Source organism: Aspergillus karnatakaensis (assembly GCF_047715665.1).
Source record: "Aspergillus karnatakaensis strain CBS 102800 unplaced genomic scaffold BJY04scaffold_57, whole genome shotgun sequence".
In the NCBI taxonomy this organism is placed as follows: domain Eukaryota; kingdom Fungi; phylum Ascomycota; class Eurotiomycetes; order Eurotiales; family Aspergillaceae; genus Aspergillus; species Aspergillus karnatakaensis.
Window position 1 is genome coordinate 191,652 of NW_027395769.1, and position 19,287 is coordinate 210,938.

The 19,287-nt window shown below is 51.2% G+C and overlaps 8 protein-coding genes across 8 annotated transcripts; 6 read left to right on the forward strand and 2 right to left on the reverse strand.

Moving 5' to 3' along the window:
• Positions 1 to 466: 466 nt before the first annotated feature.
• Positions 467 to 1,158, forward strand: BJY04DRAFT_198609 (RidA family protein). Its single transcript, XM_073712629.1, has 3 exons — positions 467 to 712; positions 790 to 939; positions 1,028 to 1,158. Exons 1-3 carry the CDS (start codon positions 557 to 559, stop codon positions 1,130 to 1,132), a joined length of 411 nt encoding a protein of 136 aa, XP_073567134.1. The 5' UTR covers positions 467 to 556; the 3' UTR covers positions 1,133 to 1,158.
• An 838-nt stretch (positions 1,159 to 1,996) lies between these two features.
• On the forward strand, positions 1,997 to 2,393 carry BJY04DRAFT_198611 (uncharacterized protein). The gene has a single exon (XM_073712630.1). It carries the CDS (start codon positions 2,057 to 2,059, stop codon positions 2,339 to 2,341), a length of 285 nt encoding a protein of 94 aa, XP_073567135.1. The 5' UTR covers positions 1,997 to 2,056; the 3' UTR covers positions 2,342 to 2,393.
• Positions 2,394 to 4,429: 2,036 nt separating this feature from the next.
• On the forward strand, positions 4,430 to 7,791 carry BJY04DRAFT_131198 (putative mucin family signaling protein Msb2). Its single transcript, XM_073708483.1, has one exon. The coding sequence runs from the start codon at positions 4,903 to 4,905 to the stop codon at positions 7,393 to 7,395; it is 2,493 nt and encodes an 830-aa protein (XP_073567136.1). The 5' UTR covers positions 4,430 to 4,902; the 3' UTR covers positions 7,396 to 7,791.
• Positions 7,792 to 8,187: 396 nt separating this feature from the next.
• BJY04DRAFT_210070 (mitochondrial fission process 1 family protein) lies at positions 8,188 to 9,586 on the reverse strand (the record flags this gene model as incomplete). The annotated part of the gene is made up of 3 exons (XM_073714209.1): positions 8,188 to 8,571; positions 8,624 to 9,212; positions 9,438 to 9,586. The coding sequence occupies 3 exons, from the start codon at positions 9,584 to 9,586 to the stop codon at positions 8,188 to 8,190; spliced, it is 1,122 nt and encodes a 373-aa protein (XP_073567137.1).
• Positions 9,587 to 10,307: 721 nt separating this feature from the next.
• BJY04DRAFT_222267 (ATP19 family protein) lies at positions 10,308 to 10,766 on the forward strand (the record flags this gene model as incomplete). The annotated part of the gene is made up of 3 exons (XM_073717341.1): positions 10,308 to 10,355; positions 10,471 to 10,595; positions 10,718 to 10,766. The coding sequence occupies 3 exons, from the start codon at positions 10,308 to 10,310 to the stop codon at positions 10,764 to 10,766; spliced, it is 222 nt and encodes a 73-aa protein (XP_073567138.1).
• Positions 10,767 to 12,388: 1,622 nt separating this feature from the next.
• Positions 12,389 to 14,117, forward strand: BJY04DRAFT_198624 (histidinol-phosphatase). Its single transcript, XM_073712631.1, has 4 exons — positions 12,389 to 12,563; positions 12,683 to 12,858; positions 12,981 to 13,517; positions 13,568 to 14,117. Exons 2-4 carry the CDS (start codon positions 12,700 to 12,702, stop codon positions 13,805 to 13,807), a joined length of 936 nt encoding a protein of 311 aa, XP_073567139.1. The 5' UTR covers positions 12,389 to 12,563; positions 12,683 to 12,699; the 3' UTR covers positions 13,808 to 14,117.
• Positions 14,118 to 15,890: 1,773 nt separating this feature from the next.
• BJY04DRAFT_222269 (FKBP-type peptidyl-prolyl cis-trans isomerase) lies at positions 15,891 to 16,609 on the forward strand (the record flags this gene model as incomplete). Its single annotated transcript, XM_073717342.1, has 5 exons — positions 15,891 to 16,030; positions 16,125 to 16,189; positions 16,273 to 16,333; positions 16,414 to 16,476; positions 16,546 to 16,609. 5 exons carry the CDS (start codon positions 15,891 to 15,893, stop codon positions 16,607 to 16,609), a joined length of 393 nt encoding a protein of 130 aa, XP_073567140.1.
• A 267-nt stretch (positions 16,610 to 16,876) lies between these two features.
• BJY04DRAFT_222270 (putative triacylglycerol lipase (LipA)) lies at positions 16,877 to 19,052 on the reverse strand (the record flags this gene model as incomplete). Its single annotated transcript, XM_073717343.1, has 9 exons — positions 16,877 to 17,037; positions 17,103 to 17,238; positions 17,288 to 17,574; positions 17,622 to 17,875; positions 17,925 to 18,015; positions 18,072 to 18,139; positions 18,186 to 18,304; positions 18,352 to 18,466; positions 18,535 to 19,052. 9 exons carry the CDS (start codon positions 19,050 to 19,052, stop codon positions 16,877 to 16,879), a joined length of 1,749 nt encoding a protein of 582 aa, XP_073567141.1.
• Positions 19,053 to 19,287: the final 235 nt, after the last annotated feature.

Sequence of the window (19,287 nt, forward strand, 5' to 3'; positions counted from 1 at the left end):
ATGCGCGGGTTTTTTATGCATACATACATCCTGCTCCGACAAAGACAAAGGATATTGGAGCTATCTAAAGAGCTCGTTGTAGCAAGCACCTGGATGTCAGGTGTATACTTCCTTCATGTTAGAAATAAGACGAGAAGGTTCCTCAACAAAGAGAAAATTGTCTTCCTATACCAGTCTTCAACATTCAACATGTAGGGCTTGGTTTGACGGGATTTGGCGCGGAATATATATAACCTGGCTGTTACCCCCGCCCGCACCAAAAGCCGGCTAGATAGTACGAAGAAGCAAGAGCAACAGAACCATGATACAGTGTATGCTATGATTTCTATATATTATACTATTTGCCCCAGTTATAAATCTGACCTACATCGGCGAAGCTCCCCGATAAGCCCCGGCCGTTACTCACGGCCAGCTTATCGCAGTGGGGCAGACAGCTACCCCAATTCTCCATCTCCAACTCCGCGCACTTAAATACTTCGTATCCCACAACCAGTCGCCAACTTCCTACTTTCTTAGCGACTCACCTCTGTCAAAGCGAGTATAATATAAATCCACCATGTCTAAGCTCCACATCAGAACCGACAAGGCTCCCGCGCCCTCACCTTACCTCTCACAGGCCACTGTTGTCGGAAACATCGTCTTCTGCTCCGGCCAGCTGGGCCTCGATCCCAAGACAGGAAAGATGGTTGAGGGAAGCGTTAAGGACCGGACTGTATGATATATATCCACTCTTCTCTCTCTCATAGATCCTTTTCTTTTTGGACTTGTACTAAGAAAGTTCCCGAACAGCGCCAAATCTTCAAGAACATGAGCGCCGTGCTTGAAGCAAGCGGGTCGAGTCTCGCAGATGTCGCAAAGGTTAATGTTTTTCTCGCCGACATGAAGGATTTCAAAGAGATGAATGAGGTTTATATGGAAGGTTTCCAGGAGCCGAGACCTGTGTGTTTGCCCGCTCTTCTTTTCACCTGACTATTACTTTGGTTTCGTCTTTTGGAGGGTGTCTCTGGCTGACAAGGGCTTTACGTAGGCCCGGACATGCGTTGCTGTTAAGACCCTGCCACAGGGCTCGGATGTCGAAATTGAATGTTCCGCTGTCGTTACGAAACCGTGGGCAATCAAGGCTAAGCTTTGAGGGAGCTTGGGGTGAGGATGAGTGAGGAGGAGGGGTCTATTGGCTGTTAAAATACAGAGGAGGATAAAAGAGACCTAATGGAAGTTGAGATCGAAGCCTGGGGTCAGGATTGCAGCTCAGGCAAAATCGAAAGGCGGATTTTTTGAGGTATCTAGTTTTCATCTACTAGTCTCCATCAGAAAGAATACATCAAGGTCTCCTGTCACTGCAATGGGCAGACAGGCCCTTGCTCAAGTACCAAATCCGCACACCTCTTCATGCAGGCATCAGAAACTGGTGACGAGGCCAGATTTGAGAGGTAAGACGACGAGTGCAAGTCAACGACGGAAGCGTCTCAAGGTTGCTGTTTGACTGATGCTAGTGGTAGGTAACTAGCATGAGGTAGACGGAAGGAAGTGCGCGCATCAGACAAGTACCTTCTACCTCACTACTCCAGAGATCTGAGATCTTTGGGGTCTCGGATCATCGGACGGTAAAATCTACCAGCCTCAGGCTCAAGCTTCAGCCTCCCAAATAATCAACAGTTCCGCCTCTTCAACCCCCAGACTCCAACAGAGGCACGGAGCAAGCCTCCAAGATGATGAGCAAGGTCCTTGCAGCGATGGCGTGAAACAGCAAGAATTCAGCAAATCAAAAGCGACCATGTTGGTCAGTATAATTGCAGGACGCACATCACAATGAGAGTGGGTCTGAGTCATGGAGGCCCAGACCTCTTTCTCTCTAGCCTTGCTGCTGCATGGCAGTGCGTGTGCTTTATTCCATGACTCCGTGTCATTTACTCGGCTGGCGTCATCAAAGCCCTCTCTCCTCGCACTCCTTTATTATTATTATGATTCACTCTTCAGTCTCCTCATCACGATTCACGACAAGGATTATTCGAGAGATGGGGTCTGGAGAGTGAAGACTGAAGATTGACCGTTGTTAATGCCCCTTTTTCCCAAGTTGACTAGCCTGTCTCACGGCGGACACCTTCCACGCCGCCAAAGTTATCTGCCGGGGCCACCCACACCTAGCCCCGACATGATCCTCCGCCCGTGTTTCCCTCGCTTGGAGTCTTGGAGAAGGAAGATGGGCTGGGGCTGGCCGCTGAACGGTGAAGAAATGGCTGAGCCATCTCATTCAGGAATCAGGATTACCACGTGTAATGAACCAACAACAACATCCCTACAACAGATCAGTCCCAAGCCGCATTATTGGTTTGAAGGCTGAAACAGGCCTCATTCTGCACACAGGCCATTGCATTCTTTGGACGTCTTAAGGGATGCGCGACTGCGACGGTCATACTGTTGTGGCAGGTGGATAGCGACCTTCCCGACGTGGTACTTTCCGTGATTCCAACAAACACTTTGCCCCTGGAACCCGTTATACCATGGTTTTCGTCCAATCCTGACGCTAACCTTTGGACCTTGTCACGTCTATATCTTCTTTTGAGTCCAGACTGCCTGGATCGACAGGTCAGTGCTTGGAGAGTGAAATTTGATCCGAATAAGGCGCGAACCTGATCTACGCTTTCCTTTGGCGCCCAAACTTAATGTCGGGAATCATAATGCCCTATGCTGACGCTTGTATAGCTCATGGTGGTTGGATCATGGTAGAATCACATGGGCAATGACAGCAAATTTTCATCAGGAGGCAGCCAGATTGCGAACAACATCAAAACCCATGGATGCATTATGCTCGCGAGTACCCGACGCTAAGCCTGTTCCTGAACAGAAGCCGCCCCTGCAACCAATCAGGCCCATCGCCCTGAAAACCCAACCTTGGAAGATTGGCTGTAATCCTGTATGGCCAATTTGACTGTACAACGAGTTAACAACAGGCAAAGAAATTCCCCGTGCATGCAGCGTGTTCAAAGCATTACAGTACACTAAGATTCCTCCGAGATCTCAAAAAGCCCCGACCAACGTGGGTTTAGGCCAAACAGGAACCGCTTGGATCAGTTGCAAATGCAGAGGGTATCTGGACACGGCATTTTCACCACCTACTGGGCCGCTGCCCTGTTCGGCGAGAAAGGAGCCAACAATGCGGGTGGAGTCCCACGGTTTATTAATGGCAGCACTGCCTCAGGCCGGTGTCAGGACTCAGGACTGAGGACGGTGCTTTGAACTTTCCATCATTCCAAGGTCTCCGGGAGGTGATAGCAGTTTTGCTACGCTGTTGGTATTTTTGGAAGTCTTGAAGTTAGAGGAGAATCGGGTTGGATTTGGAGTAGCTATGAGAGATGGTGGATTAGGTGGGATGAATATGCCTCGTACGGAGTAAAGCAGCGTCGAATCGCCGGAGGCTCTTTCAAAGAGTGCACCTGCCAATTCCGTCGGTTACAGTAGTAGTTACAAAGTTAAGAGCTCGTGGCAGCCGTATCTCCATTTTCCTGCGCTTCTTTGATGAACGAAGAAGCAGCAACTCGCAGCCTCGAAGTGCCTGCCTGATGTTGGCGCCGTGCTCGAAGATCACCTTCAAGAGGCAACTATCTTCCGCACCTCAGTCTGACAAGACTCGAATTTCCGGAGTATACACTATACACTGTATAGTGTACACTGAACAGTATAGCGTGAGGGTCGAATTGTGAAGTTGCGACAAACAGACTAGAATTTGGATCACCAAGGACTCTCGGATGGGCGTCGATCGAAATCATCTTTCAGGACGAAGTCGGTTAGCCTTCCAAGACCTCGTGTTATTCGCATCTTCCCGAACGGTTGGCCTTGGTGCTAGTGCCACTAGTCTGGCGTCATTTTTCTCGGTAGGCGCTGACTGCATGAGCGTACGCAATGGATGATGAGACGCCTTTCAGGCCTTGAGGGCGGTTGAGAAAGCCGGAATTTGAACCCCATGATCGAGGAATGGGAGTGTTGCAAATGAAAGAGAAAATGTGACCCTATTCTTAGTACCAACTACAAAGAGGATGGTGCAGTCAGTGGTGGACTGGTGGTACTCCGTAAATGAAGAAATTACGCTAATTACTGCCACGCCCCACTGCTTCTGCACCAGTGTATCTAGCCCCCCGCCCTCTCTCTGTACTCTCATCCCCTTTCCCGCCCGTCTTGTCTCGTCTCATCCCATCCTCCTCCATTTTATCTTCGTTCATTCACTCACTCACTCATTCTCTCTCTCTCTCTCTCTCCCTTCTTGCTTTCCTTCCAGCAAATGTTCCACCATCATCGGTGCTGTCGTTGACGTAGCCTGTCCTGGTTTTATCTCTGCGTCAATGAACCGTTGGGCCTGACAATTTTCTCGCTACCCTTTCGCTCCTTGCATCCATTCCCACCCACGGTCGCGCCTGTTCGGAAAAGGTACCAACCATAAACAACCACCGTCATCCACCACCGGCCATCTCAGTTTTTTTTTAACATTTCTGTCTTAGACCTCGTCGCTCGCTCCTTACAGCACTCACACTCGTTTATCTGATTGTTCTATCGCTCCATACTTAATTCAAGGGGCTTTGTTGGTTCCCTGCCGCTCATTCATCTCGAACTGTTTACCGCTCGATCACTCTCCATCGATCTCCCACGCGAATCGCTGCCAGCCTCGTTATCCCTGTCGGAGAAAAAGAGGACCCCGACTGAAGGACGACTGTAAAATACATCGCTCATCGCCGTCGCTGCCAGCTCCCCAGTCGCTGACGAACGAGACCACTATCCAGCGCTCGTACTAGTCCTGCATCTTGAAATCTCGGCCCGAACTCCTTGAGCCCTTGCTCAATCCGCTCTTTTATACACCTGCCATCTCCTCTACGACTGCCCCGCGCTTTGAAACTTTCGCACCTCGCAGTCATGGTATCTCAGACGGCTCTTCTGGCCGCTGTGCTGTCGCTTGGTAGCATGGAATTGGTCGCGGCGCATCAACCCAACGCTCACTACGAACACAAGCAGCTCAAGCGTCAGCTGTTCGGATCCTCGAACGGTGGCTCTGATTTGAGCTGGCTGGAGTCGCTTTTGAACCCTAAACCCACCGCTGCAACTACTCGCGCGTCAGAAGACACAGAGCCCGAAGTTGTTGTTGTTCCAATTACTCTCTCCGTCGACGAGGATGGTAAGACCCATACCATTACCGGTACCGCGAAGACCGGCACGCAGCCCGGTGCCACTGCGACAAGCACCAAGCAATCAACCGTAGCACAAATTACCGCCACGACCACCTCGGATACCGAAACCCCCGCCGAGACTGGCACCACTTCTTCCTCCACCAGGGAAGGTGGTCTGGTTGAGGGTCTTTTGGGAGGTCTTCTTGGAAGCTCCAGCTCCAGCTCCAGCTCCAGCACCGACACTGACAGCACCTCGAGCTCAACCCAGGGTAGCTCTCAGGGCACAACTGACTCCACCAGTGCGGCAGAGACCAGTGATACCACTGCCTCGCAAACCAGCACTAGCTCTTCAGGAGGCCTCCTCGATTTTCTTCTGCCCGACGAGTCTTCCTCGACTTCCGCGGGGACGTCAACCGACGCTGCTAGCTCGCCTACTGCTACCAGCACTTCAGGCGGTCTGCTTGACGGTCTCTTGGGAACCGATTCTTCGTCTTCCACGTCGACCGACACTGCGTCGCCTACCGCCACTAGCTCGTCAGGCGGTCTGCTTGACGGTCTCTTGGGAACTGATTCTTCGTCTTCCACGTCGACCGACACTGCGTCGCCTACCGCCACTAGCTCGTCAGGCGGTCTTCTTGACGGTCTCTTGGGAACCGATTCTTCGTCTTCTACCTCTACCTCTGGCACCCCAGTGCCAACCTCGACGAGCTCATCCGGCGGTTTATTAGATGGCCTGCTAGGCACTGATTCTACGAGCAGCACCTCGGCGTCCACAACCCCGGTGCCAACCAGCACTAGCTCCTCTGGTGGTTTGCTCGATGGCCTTCTGGGAACTGATTCCACCAGCAGCACCTCAGCCTCCACCACCCCTCTGCCAACTAGCACTAGCTCCTCTGGTGGCTTACTTGATGGCCTTTTCCCCACTGACTCTACGTCTACTTCCGTTGGTAACGGGACTAGCACCACCACCACCTCAAGTGGCTTGCTCGATGACATCCTGCCAACCATTTCTGTCAGCGTTCCCGAGTCCACTCCCACCGCTACTTCAAGCTCCACCGATGTTGTGCCTAGTTCAACGGTCACTCTTCCCCCGACTAGCGAGCTCATCCCAACCTCCACCAACACGGCGACATCTAACCCAGTCATTCCTACCGCTTCGGTCCCTACTTCAAGCAACCCTGCTATCCCCACTAGCTCTTCATCCGGGGGCGTGATCGATTCGTCTTCGAATGGCCCCCATGCCACCCCTACCAGCACAGTGACGACCACAACCAGTATTGAGCGGCCACCTACCACCACCGAGACTCAGCCAGAGACTACTACCATTACCTCAGAGCTGCCTCCTGCGGAGCCTACCGACTGGGTGCCTACCAGCATTATCGTTGAGCCTAGCCCTACTGCTGACGAGACTGCCCCGGAGGAGACTACCACCGTCGCTCCCACTCAGCTCCCGGGATCCATTTCCCCAGCTGGAGGTGCTCCTGACGCTCCGGAAGGGTCTACCTTGATTCAGCTGGGCTTCACGAAGCAGCTCCGCTACTCCTTCGTCGCCACGCACCCGCTTTCTTCTTCTCAGATCTTCCTGTACATTCCCCAGGGTCTGATCTACGCCTTGGAAGAAGCGTCTAGCGACGTGGCCATGTTCGGTATTCAGCCATACGACAACGAAGCCACCACTGGCTACATCGCCACTGTTGCCCAGGCGTACATTCCTTCTGACAAGGTGGACACTCTTAGGAAGTTCCTGCACAACCCCATCTCCAGACTGTACAACCAGCCTGATGACTCTGTGAAGACCTTGCTGTCCATGCTTGACCCCTCTATCCCTCTTCTTGTGGGCGAGTACGACGACTCGTACGGTAGCACCCCCGGCTCCGGTAGCGGCGCCAACTCTGCCGACAACAACAACGAGGGTTCCAACGAGGAAGGCTATGACGACTCCACTGCCGGCGCCAGCAGCAGCGGCAAGACTTCTGCCAGCTCTGTCGGTATCGGTGTTGGTGTCGTTGCTGGTGCCGCTGCCTACGGTGCTGGTATGTTCTGGGTCGCTCGCCGCTACCGCAAGAAGCGTCAACTCCACCGCCGCACCAGCTCGACCGCTGACCAGATGAGCCAGACCGGTGGCTCTCTGTTCACTGGCGGTGGCCGCATGTCTCGTGGCAGCAACAACAGCCGCGGCAGTGGACGCACCCAGCAGATCAGCGCTCCAGTGATGGCTGAAAACTCCCTGGGATGGAACTAAGCCCTGGAAACGATATATAAAGCAAAAAAAAATAAAATCGCATGGTCGTGCATCAAGGCAGACCGGGGCAAAAGAACCCAGGAAGGGTGGATGGGAGGGATGAAGGTCTCTGCACCGCTTTCTCTTGTCCGTGGGATGTATATGTTGGTATATTATTGGCTTCTATCTGTATTCGATCTTCACCCAGGCGACGCCCTGTCACGCGTCTCGTCTTCTTCTACATACCTTTTTTCTTCTTCCACTTATTCCCCATATTGTTCTTTGCTTACTTCCTCTTCTTACCTTCCTTCCCGTGACCGCGCAGAGACCTGGCCACCACGATCATTCTCTCATCAACTTTCCGTTTCCTCTTCTTGGATATTATGCCCTTCTATGGTTGGGTTCGTTCTTACCCATTCTACCTTGATTCATCTCCATCTTGACCATTTTTGTTGTATAGCTGTATAGTGAAGAAGTAGAAGATGATCATGTTTGGTATGAATTAGATGTTCATATTTTTATCGTTATTTTTTTATTTTCAAATTGCATTTCCGAGTGGTCTTGCGGCTACGTGCCCGTGTTGTAATTTATAGGCTATCCTTGAATATAATAATAGTAGAATACACTTGATAATTGAGGACAAAAGAAAGAGAAGAGAATGCGCTGAAAGTAGACGAAGTAGAAAAAGAACCTATCCAAGTCAGATAGGATGGTGCATCACAAGGCAAATATACCCCCTATGGACTCATAACCCACCAGCTCTGATGCATAGAAGCTCGTTTTTTTTTATAAAAAAAAAAGAAAAAACTCCGCTCACTCCGTCTTGTCCTTGCCATCGCCCTTACCCTTCGACCCGAATCCTAGCATCGCTAAAACACCGCCTCCGTTTTCCTCCCTCTCCTTCTTCCTCCTCTCCTTAGCCTTCTGCAACTCCTGCTTATACTCGTCCCAAGTCACATCTCCGTTCACTGTACTCTCGCCCTCCTGAACCTTGATATGGAAGTGCCTGAGTGAAGTCGGGTCCTGTTCCTTCTCCCCATGCGCCTTTGTGCCTGCTACTTCGGAGTGTTTCGGGAGAGGGCGAACGGCGTCCACCCCACCATAGATGTACAGCCCCGTGCGGAAGAGTTGCTCGACCGCAAGATCAACCGGATGGTCAAAGATATACGGAAGGAACGGCACGATTGAGAGGCCGAGCTGTAAACCATAGTTTAGCACAAGACATCCTGAACGAGAGCGAAAAACATACCCCAATAGGCACCCAAGTCCTCGCAAGACTACTCTTCGCCCCCTTCAACCACCTCCCCGAATACCGCACCACGGAATGAATCGTGAACGCCGGCAACCCCATACTAGCCACGGACTGGAATACCGCGCGCTTCGCCATAACAACCCGGTAGTCCTCAATCAGCGGGATATGCGTGCTCGGCCACGGCGTAAGTGTATCCTTCCCTGTTCCTGATAGCGTTTCATCGCCATCTTGCACCTCTTTCGCGGAAACAGAGCCACTTAATGGGCCCGCGACATTCCCTGTCGCCATCCCCATGAGCACCTGCTGGCTGCTCAGGTCGCTTGCGTCTTTGTAGGCTTCGCATGGCGGTGCGAGAACACGCCGGTTCCGGAGATATGCTTTGTAGCCTTCGTGCGCGACGTCGCCAATGAGGTACGACCAGGAGACGGCGTATGCGGAGCGCACGAGGTATGGGTGTGCGACGGGGCGGAAGGACTCGCCTATGTCTGATGTGTAGGCGACGTAGCGGTGCGCGGAGAGGAGGAGGGTACGGAGGCGGTTTGCATAGCCGGCGTATCGGTAGGGGGTGTCTGTTGAGTCGACGGAGCTGTTGGTGGTGGTAGTGTTAGTCGGTGGAGTTGAGGAGTCTGCGGGTGAGGGTGACGGGGAAGACATGGTCGCGGTGGTTCAGTTCTGAGAAGTGAAATGGGAAAAGAGTGATCATTGTCATCTTTAATAGGAGGAGGCTCATTTACAGGGTTGGTGTAGGTGGGGAGTATGACACGCGACAGCGAGGAAACAAGGCAGGGACTAGGGAGGACTGGAGACGTACTATGGGGTATAGACATCATCGTAGAAGTGGTCGTCGCGATCGACGATCTTTTGCATCTGAGGTGACAGCCGGCCCCGTTTTATCGGCTCGCCTGGAGCTGGAGCTGGTGCTGGAGCTGGGGTTTCTTCTTTGCTTTTGCCCCAGAGCATCTTTGCTTATGAGTCTGGGGTATGCTTGTCGTGAGCTGTACGTTTGTGAGGATGGTGGAGTTGTGCGGAGTATATGTAGAGAAGACGGAGAGTGCAGTGAGGGGAAGGAGAAACAGGAGGAGAATATATTGTAATATGTATGCTACGATTCACGGAATAACCTTGAGGTACAGCCTCGCTGGGCAGCAGTCTTGCCATAATTATTCCCGCAGGATATCCGGGGAGTACCTATTGCATCCTAGGGAAGAGAGTACTTCCCCCGAGGTTCCGGTATCTCTTAGAACCAGTGGGCTGCTGCTCCCTTGGCTTGCTGCTCCAGTATGATGCCATTACGGCTCCGAGCACGGCCTGATGCAGCCGTCTACTCTCATATTTCCATTCGAGCTGTATATCTCTCCAAAGCAGCTCCATGAGCCTTGAAAAGGGAGATTGAACATCTGATTCCTCCGCAGACCGGCACAATTGACAAAGTATTTTCCCGACGTCATTTACTAGCGGAAGACTTCGGATCGTCACGTGAAAGCTTCTGTAGCTAACCGTTTATGTAACCCGCAGTTGGCTGACTGATCCAGCATCTGATCTAACCGGATCTGGTAAGCCCGCGAGCCCGGCGCAACTTCCATCGCACCCGGTTAGACCTCACCCGCAGAACCAGCCCTTTCGAACCGCTTCACTTCCCCGAATCTCTCTTTCCGGATACCCTTTCCTCCTTAACGTCATCATGGTTGTTTACTACCAGATTGCCGGCAAGACTGTTGGCTCTCACCACGTATGTTCTCTTTTTCCGGTGGTGGTCGAATTTGCCGTCCTTGTTTTGGCGGACTCGAAAGACGGAGCATCAATTCGGATAATGGATGATATAGCTAACGGTTGATGCTGAACAGCTTGCCCTCGGTATCCTGAGCTCCCTCTTCGGTGGTGTCTACCTTGCCACCCGTGGCCCCAGCGCTCCTAAGCCCGCTGCGCCCCCGATCCAGGCGTCTTCCAAGGATGAGGAGACTTTTATTCAGTATGCCTCTCCCACCAATTGATTCGATTTCCCGGGCTATACGCGTCGGGGCTCTCGGTGTCCTGGTTCCAGGGCTCTAACATCGACCGCCCGTCGAGAATAGGTGGCTAACCAGCTTCTAGGGACTTCCTGAAACAAGTCAACGGAGAGGAGAAGAAGAAGGACCATTAGCGTATTAAATATACCTAATTGCGGAGGATAACCTGGACCGGAAGACGACCCAAACTCACGACATACACAAGACAATGGACGGATAATCACCTTGGTCGAAACGTGGATGTTTGAGTCCTTCAGGGATTGTAGTCGTTTGCTCGACGGCTCGACTGGGCGTCGGCTCGACGAATGTACATATAGAGTATACATCTAGAAGGCATATGCTTGCTTTCATTTGCTGCTGTTGCTGCTCTTTGTGGTTATATTATCGGCGTAGTGGGTTGGGCTTTAAACGGAACACCTGGATACCGGCCACCTGTAGTGCATGCTCAGACTGGATAACAGAGCCATTGGATCATCTTTTTGAGGCCTCAATGATTTTAGAAAGCACATGTCTCATAGCTCTACCTGAAATACCAATCTCAATGGCTTAGTCACCACCTCATCTACACCTTCCGAGGTTCTGGAAAAGAAGCTTATCCTAAGCTCCATAAAATCTCAACGCCCCGAATCCGCGATGAAACCACCCCTCCCTTTCCCGTATGCCCTCAACATAGGCACGGACATCGTCCACCTCCCGCGCATAACCCGCCTCCTTGCCCGCCCAAGCTACCTAACCCGCTTCACGCGCCGCATCCTCTCTGATTCCGAGCAGAGCGATTTCCGGAAGAGGTTTTCGATCCCCTTTCCCCCTACGCCAATCGCACAACCTGAACCAAGTTCGAGTAACAAAGATCCACACAAACACAAGGAAAGGGACCTACGACCCGACGGAGAGAGCTTACACGTAACAACGGATATGGCGCGGTGGCTTGCTGGACGGTTCGCGGCGAAAGAAGCGGCGCGTAAAGCGGCTGCTGGGGGTGCGGAGAGCGTGAGTTGGAAGGAGGTTATTGTGAGGGTTAGTGACAACAATGCGAATTGGGAGGGTGATGGTAAATCTGGGGGCAGGCCGGAGGTTGTTTATCTTGATGGAGATGGGGATGCAGAGGGGGGGAGGGTCGGGCGGCTGTCGATTTCGCATGATGGGGAGTATGTGGTTGCGACTGTGCTTGCGGCTGGTTGAGGGATATCTTGGGATGGGACAAGAATTGCTTTGAGAATGATGGATGATCTTGATCTTGCTTGCTGAAGTAGAGCTGGACTGCGCTTTCTCTTTGAGGCGAGAGAGTGTGCTGGGGAATATACCGGGCAGGATGCCTATGCTACGTGCTGCTTCGCGCTTTGGCAGATTCTATGCGAGAAAGTCAAAGCCTGGGCGTCATACTCGGGGAGTGCGGCCAGTACACTACGCTCCAATTTGGCCGGACACGGACGACGTGTTATTATCTGCGCTCGTGAGATTACAAGCGCGTGTATGAAGCTTTAGGGGCTGCTCGGAGGATGGGCAGCATAAACAGCTTCCAGCCGTGAGGTGGTAAGCAGAAGATGGTGCTGAGGATTTGAGAGACACGCTGAGAGGACAGATTGGTTTAGTTATATCCGTTGCTGTGATAACCGTGCAATACGTAAATATGTACGTCCTGTAATAGTTTCTTACTGCTCTTGTAGTGGTCTGGTTGTCGTCCAGGACCCTCTATAGCTGCGGAGCTATCGGCGGAAACTTACCGTGGGGACATCTTGATTTTTGCTTAACCTCACCTCTGCGTAACTGTGATATCGTTTCTGCCATCGTTACCTTTTATATCATTTACATGAGACGAAGGTCTCTATCTTTGGCCCTATTCTAGCTCCTTATATCTCTCAGCTCCAGATTCCCCGCCTTGTCAAAATTCCTAGCTGTTAACGCGGGGCATCACCGAGTACCTCTACATAGTAAGTCATGAGCAAACAACAACACATGTACCATTATATACCTTTAAAAACCTTTATCTTTCTCTTATTACTCATTGGAAATGTCAATAAATATCAGGATCAGACTAACGATTTCATAGACATCTACACCGGCAACATGCCCTTCTCCCACCACAGCCACTCAGGGCAATTCTGCCCGGGCCACGCAAAGGACACCCTCGAGGAAGTCATCCAACTGGCCATCGCGAAGAAGTTTCAAGTCTTCTGTCTGACGGAGCATATGCCCCGTGGAGAATTAGATTACTATCCCGAAGAGGTACTTGGCATTTCCGCGATGCGGCTTGGGATTGCTTTGCATTAACTGCATCAATCATGAAGCACATAGATATTCGCATAAGAGGATCACATCAAGGCCAAGAAAGCTAACAATGCACACAGATTGAAGCCAACCAAACCCAAGGATGGATGATCACCAACGAGGCAAACTACTTCCGCGAAGCAACCCGTCTGCGAGAGAAATACTCTTCCCAGATCCGGATCCTCATCGGGTTCGAAATCGACTACATCCGCCCCGATTCACTCACGCTCATTAACACCTCCCTGAAAGCCCTTCCATTCGAATTCTTCATGGGCTCAATCCACCACACACTAACTATTCCCATTGACTACGACCGCGAGATGTATGAGAAGGCACGCGATCTTGCCGGCGGCACCGATGAGAAATTGTTTGAGGTGTACTTTGACGAACAGCTGGAAATGCTACAGCAGACGAAACCGCTTGTTGTCGGACACTTTGATCTTATTCGGTTGAAGAGTGATGATCCGGAACGGAGCTTCAGGCAGTGGAGTGGTGTTTGGGAGAGGATTTTGAGGAGTTTGGAGTTTGTGGCTGGGTATGGCGGGATACTGGAGCTGAATTCCGCGGCGTTGAGGAAGGGGATGAGCGAGCCTTATCCTAAGGCGGAAATCTGTGAGGTATGTTCTTCTTTCCTGGTTTGTTTTGGCCTGTTCTAATTCTTGGACAGGAATTCCTGGCTCGAGGAGGGAGGTTTTGTCTATCGGATGATAGTCACGGGTTGGATCAGGTTGGGTTGAACTATCACCGTGTGTTGGATTTCGTGGAGAAGGTGGGCATTCCGACGCTGCATTACCTAGATCTTGCGGATGAGGGAAGCATTGAGAAGCCTGTGGATAGTCGATTTCCCCGGACGGTGGTCAAGGCTGTCTCCGTTGAGGAGGTGAAGAGTATGGCTTTCTGGAAGTAGGGTCGGCCCTACTTGGTATCTCTCTTGTAGGCTGCAGACAGAGTTCCGATATCTGCGCCTCCAATACCCTATGTAACAGTCCAGTGCATGTGCCGCCAAGACCTATGTGTTATACTCTCCAGTTCATAGACCACAAACTATACTCAACAGCTGGAAGGGTAGGTAGAAGAAGGAGGACCGGACCTTGTCAGGTCGTGTTCGTGTCAACTGCATGGACCTCGGAAGGAGCGACCTTCCCTGTTTGTGTTATCCTCCACCAAATGTCAGTCACTGACATCTGTCTCTTGTGCCTTTGTTCAAAGTAGTACACCGACGCATGCCTGGCAAGAGGAAGCATTGACAGGTGACTAAGTCAGGATGGAAGAGTGGATCTTTGCAATCCCACGCATTTCCTCTTTGACAGAGCAGGAACGGAGTACTGCGGTCTCTGATCCTCTTCCTTTCCCCTGCTCGACTTCACCCATCTATTGCTTTTGCTTATTTACCTACTCGACCAGTCTTCAACCAATCCCCTTGCCTACAAGACGCGACAGCATCGACTGCCTACTCACCGTTGACGAATCCCCTGAAGCAGCAAAAGTCTGGGAAATACAAGAGCGAGCAGCCCCCCATGTGCCACAAGTCCTTAGTCTGTTATTCCCAGCACATGTTGACTGCCCTCCACTAACCTTGGGATCTCATTCTAGACGATATGCTCGAGATCCGTTGCGCACAGCTTGGCTCCAACCCGCGCGATTCAGTGTTGATAGAAACTCGAATGAAAACAATCCTCCTCACAACACTTGAGCGAGTGAAGAAGGCTCATCTCCACATGGGAAATGTAGCACGCCATTTTGCACTACCGCAAATGACAAAGGAGTTCTTCTCTATTGGTGTTCCTGCAGAAGACTTTCCGGAGCCTCCTGTGACGGGTGTGAAATATGCTCTGCAGTACGGCCAGCGAGCAGACCGTCATTCGAATCTGTATATTATCCAAAATGAGACGCGTTTTGACGAGTGCACCGATATCTATATAAATCAAACTATCACGACCTTTTGTGAGTGAGCTAGGCGTCTCGATTATATATGGTCTTTGCTGACTTTTCCTTGGTAAAAAAGCACATGTCCATTATTTCCGCAAGGCTGTGGGGATGCAGGCGGAGTTCTATGGCCTTCATACGGATAGTTATGAGTTTTTGTTTTACCATATCACCGGTGGTGGTCAGGTATCCCAATTCCCCGTTGGTTAGGTTCCTGAGCCCATACTAACATCCTTGACAAGTACACTGTGCTGGCAGTCTCGTGGAAAACGAACAATGAGGGTGTCATTAGTATCTTGTCGAAGATTATGGACAAATCAGTCGCATTGGTCAAAGCAGCTAAGGCTGCACCGGGCGTGCAAGATGCTCTGCGAGAAATGGTGGGGGTGGAAACTGCACCTTAAAATGGAGTGCTGGCTTTCTGCGAGTGGACTGGAAACATCGCAGGTTCCCCTGGGCATCGCCGCTGATCGTATCTGCTCTCCGCATGACCGAGCACCCTGTTGATCCATTCCACCGCGATAGGGTACCTGTTTCTCGGCAAACATAGTCACTAGCTACGGACCGAAGAACGTGTCACTATAAGCACCAATGCACTATCGTGGTGCCGCTCGATAGGAGCAGTCAAACATTATTCCAATCATTAGACGAATCACAAATACAGGAACTTCAGTCCATTTAGAAGTCGTAGATAGACTCAGCCCAGCTCAGCCCGGCCCAATTGATACCTAATCCCTAAAGTAGCTTTGCGGCGCGAATGGCATCATCGATACACCGACATAAATCACCATTCACATCTCTACTAGGATTGTGATCCTGGCTGGCTAGCTAGCTACAAAACTACCGACTCCCCCACGCTGTCGATGGGATTAAAATACTCGGGATTTGATTTACCCCTCACTCTCTACTTCTCCCTTCTAGATCTCCACACCATAGTTATATACGGGCCAAAAAGGTATACTAGCAAATTGATTTACCCACTTCAGCCCTACCAATCGCATCCTCCTCGGTCCTCCCCTACTCTAGACTATCCATCTAACAAGCATCCCAGTAAACGCAGCGCAATGCTAAAGGGCGTATCGAAAACAATCCTCACCCCCGGAAACGGCCGCGACAGGCCTCAGAAGGGCGACACCGTTATCATCGAATACACGGGCTGCCTGTATGATGAGACCAGGCCAGAGAATCATTACATGGGGACGCAGTACGCTATCTCATCAATTCGCTCAGACCTCTTTCTAGCAGAGAGTATGAATAGAGAGGGTTATGATTGTGCTGATCGTGCTCAATCAATCCAGATTCGATACATCGCAGGGCCGAGGACCACTGAAAATGGAGATTGGCGTTGGGAAGGTTATCAAGGGTAGGTACCTATCTCTTCCTCTATATCCAATCCATGATACAATGCAGTGATGACACACTGACATATGCTGTATCAAATTGTAGGTTGGGACGAAGGCGTGCAGCAGATGACGCTGGGTGAGAAGGCGATCTTGACGATCTCGAGGTACGTTCGGCTATATCCCCTCCAACTCATACCAGTCATGTTAAGATGGAGGAGAGGACTGATATATGTATGCACTGCAGTGACTATGGGTATGGAACGAGAGGGTTTCCGGGGTTGATCCCGGGGGGTGCGGGGTTGGTTTTGTGAGTCTCTCTCTTCCTCTTTTTCTGAGGTGAAAAGCGGAAAGAAGATACTGACGGGAATCGGGGCAGCGAGGTCGAGTTGAAGAGGATTGACTCGAAGGACTCGCAAGGGTCTCGCGCTGGTGTGTTTTGACAATGGGTTGGAGGGGATGGAGGGGATGGGTTAAAAGTTGCTTTGGGATGAGCCTATGCTATGTTAGTTGGATAACCGCTGGCTAGATGCTTTGCGAAGGAGATTGCAGCTGCAGACTTTGGGTGATTTGATAAAGTGATGGATTTCATTGATTTTCAAACATGCAGACAGATCAGATATCTAATTATCTAGCGCAGGAGTCAAGGTAGTTTGTGCTTGCAGTGGATATGGTTCAGCTGTTTTTCTAGATATCGCTGATCTTTTTGACTATCGTGCGATGGTGTTCAGATAAGCTATTCCGTCGACACGGTAGTTGTCGCTTTCAACGTAGCTTTCGGTCTTGGGGAGGCGGAAGACGAAGTTTGAGGGACTGGTTGATTTTGAACTCGCGTCGGCTGAGTACTGTGGCCATTCCGGGATATCGGATACTTCTCGGTGTTAGAAGAGGTGATTTCATCGATTTCGATAGTAAGGAGTAGAAACTCAAACATACCTCCATGTCCATTCGGATCCAGGCCCACCACAAAAGAAGTCCACATACGTGCCGCTAGGTTCGCGAGATCAAGGCGAGCAGGGTCATCTCCGAGCTTGGTGAAGTTCTGGACTGGGTTGGCGAAGACGAAGGGGATCTATATTCATGATTAGTCCTTGTTCCTTGTGGGTAGTTTAAAGTCCCACCTCAGCAAAATGGTTAACCCCAATATTGCTCGTCGTATTCAGAGCCGGTACATCCCACCGATAGGAATAGACAGCTTGCTTTTGGCCTGCCATCGTCTCCGCAAGTAGGCGCCTTGGTGCGTCCATGGTAATGTCACCAGCCATAGAGGAGTACCGTTTATACATCAACCCGCGTTCAGGCCAGGTAACGTTGCCCCAGCCGTAGGGAGATCCAACAGCCGGATCGTGAGGGTAGTACGTGATCAGTTTTGTTGCCTGCTCAGTTGTGAGGACCCATCGTTTGGATGCTATGACACGGTTAGATCAAGGCCAGAGCAAGTGAGGGAAAACGAACAGATAAGCTGCGCAATACACTCATCATCCGTATCAACCCCCGAAGTCCCGAAGCTGACTCCCTCGTCTGTATTACTTCCAAGGAGAATAGGGACTTTGGCAAGACGACCCTCTGTAATACTGATCTGGGGATACTCTTTGATCCATTCTCCATCCACTGCTGAGAACCATTCGAGGCCTTCGTAGGCTACCGCGTAGAGTGCATCAAAGGGGACTTCGCGGAGACATTGCAGTGTATCTGGTGAGTTGGAGCAGCTGTTTTCGTTAGCGGAACTGTGGTATGGATGGTTGTGCGTGTGAGTACCCTGCTTCGTTTACAATCCGGTCATACATTGGCTGATGCCAGTCTGTGCCATTCCAGGGGGGGCCAACTGCGTTGCCGGACTCCATAATGGCTGTTATGGTAAGTAAAGTTAAACGTGTGGATTAAACTATTTGACGGAGGGCGTACCTGCTCGGAAGAGGCCCTCGTTGTCACCATTGTTGGCCACGAGATGAGCTCCTACGCTGTATGCGCCTCTATAATCTGTTAGAAGCATTCATGGTAGATGTCAAGTAGACTCACGCTGACTCGCCCCATATCGTGACTTTATCTGGGTCTCCACCAAATGCAGCTATGTTCTTCCTAATCCAACGCAGGGCAACCCGTTGATCAAGTAATCCCAAGTTGTTTACCCCGGCGGCCTGCAGCATCAGCACTGGTACCTAGAAGGAAACAAAAGCGAACTTACCTGAACCTCCTCAGAGTTCAGAAACCCAAACGCAGCAAGCCGGTAATTTATTGAGACTCCCAAGATAGGCTTGCCGTTCACAGCGGCTTGGCGGGTGATATAGGTCATGTTATACCTGTCCATTGTGTTAGAGACCAATTCAGTTCCACCTTTCCCTGTAAAGACAAGGAAAGAAGAGCATACCTCGGATCAGCCGTCGCCCCCTGCTGCCACCCACCCCCAAAGATCCACACCATAACCGGCAACAACTCATCCTTCTCACTCTTTTTTTGCGGTCGAATAATATTAAGATTCAAACAATCCTCATGCAACTTAATCAGACCCATGTTCAGTAATGTCGTCGTATCCCCTCCATACCCCGGACACTCATAGCCATACTGCGTAGCATTGTATGCCACTGATCCCTGTCCTGATCGAGAGTAAGATTGGCGCACAGGACCCGAGTCACTATCCTCTGACGAATACGCTGATTTCAGAGACGAAGGCGTAAATCGTACTGGTTCATCTGCGTATTTGATTCCGAGAAACAGCTCCTGCTCAAATTCGTTGAGGGATCGGCCGATAAATGTGACTTTGTTCTTTGGGCCGTTGGGGAGCGCGACGGTGGGGTTGGAACTGGGGTGTGAGGCGTGGACCTGGGTTGGAAGGATGCTGGTGGCTAAGAGAGATAGCCAGGGGATGATCGCGAACTGATGCCGCATCTTGCGTAGCTGGCTCTAGCTAGCTATTGCCGTGCTGTTTGTAGGGCTTGTGAGGATTGGAGGTGTAGATCAATGAGAGAGGGGTACTTGTATTCCTCATAGCTGGTGAATTTTGGCTGAATTGACTTGAGTACTGACTCGAGCCCGGGGGGTAAAGGTGGAAGGAGCCGGTTATGGCTACTGGATGATTCCATCCTGGTGAAGAACTGTGGAGCAGGGGAGAAAGAAATGAAGA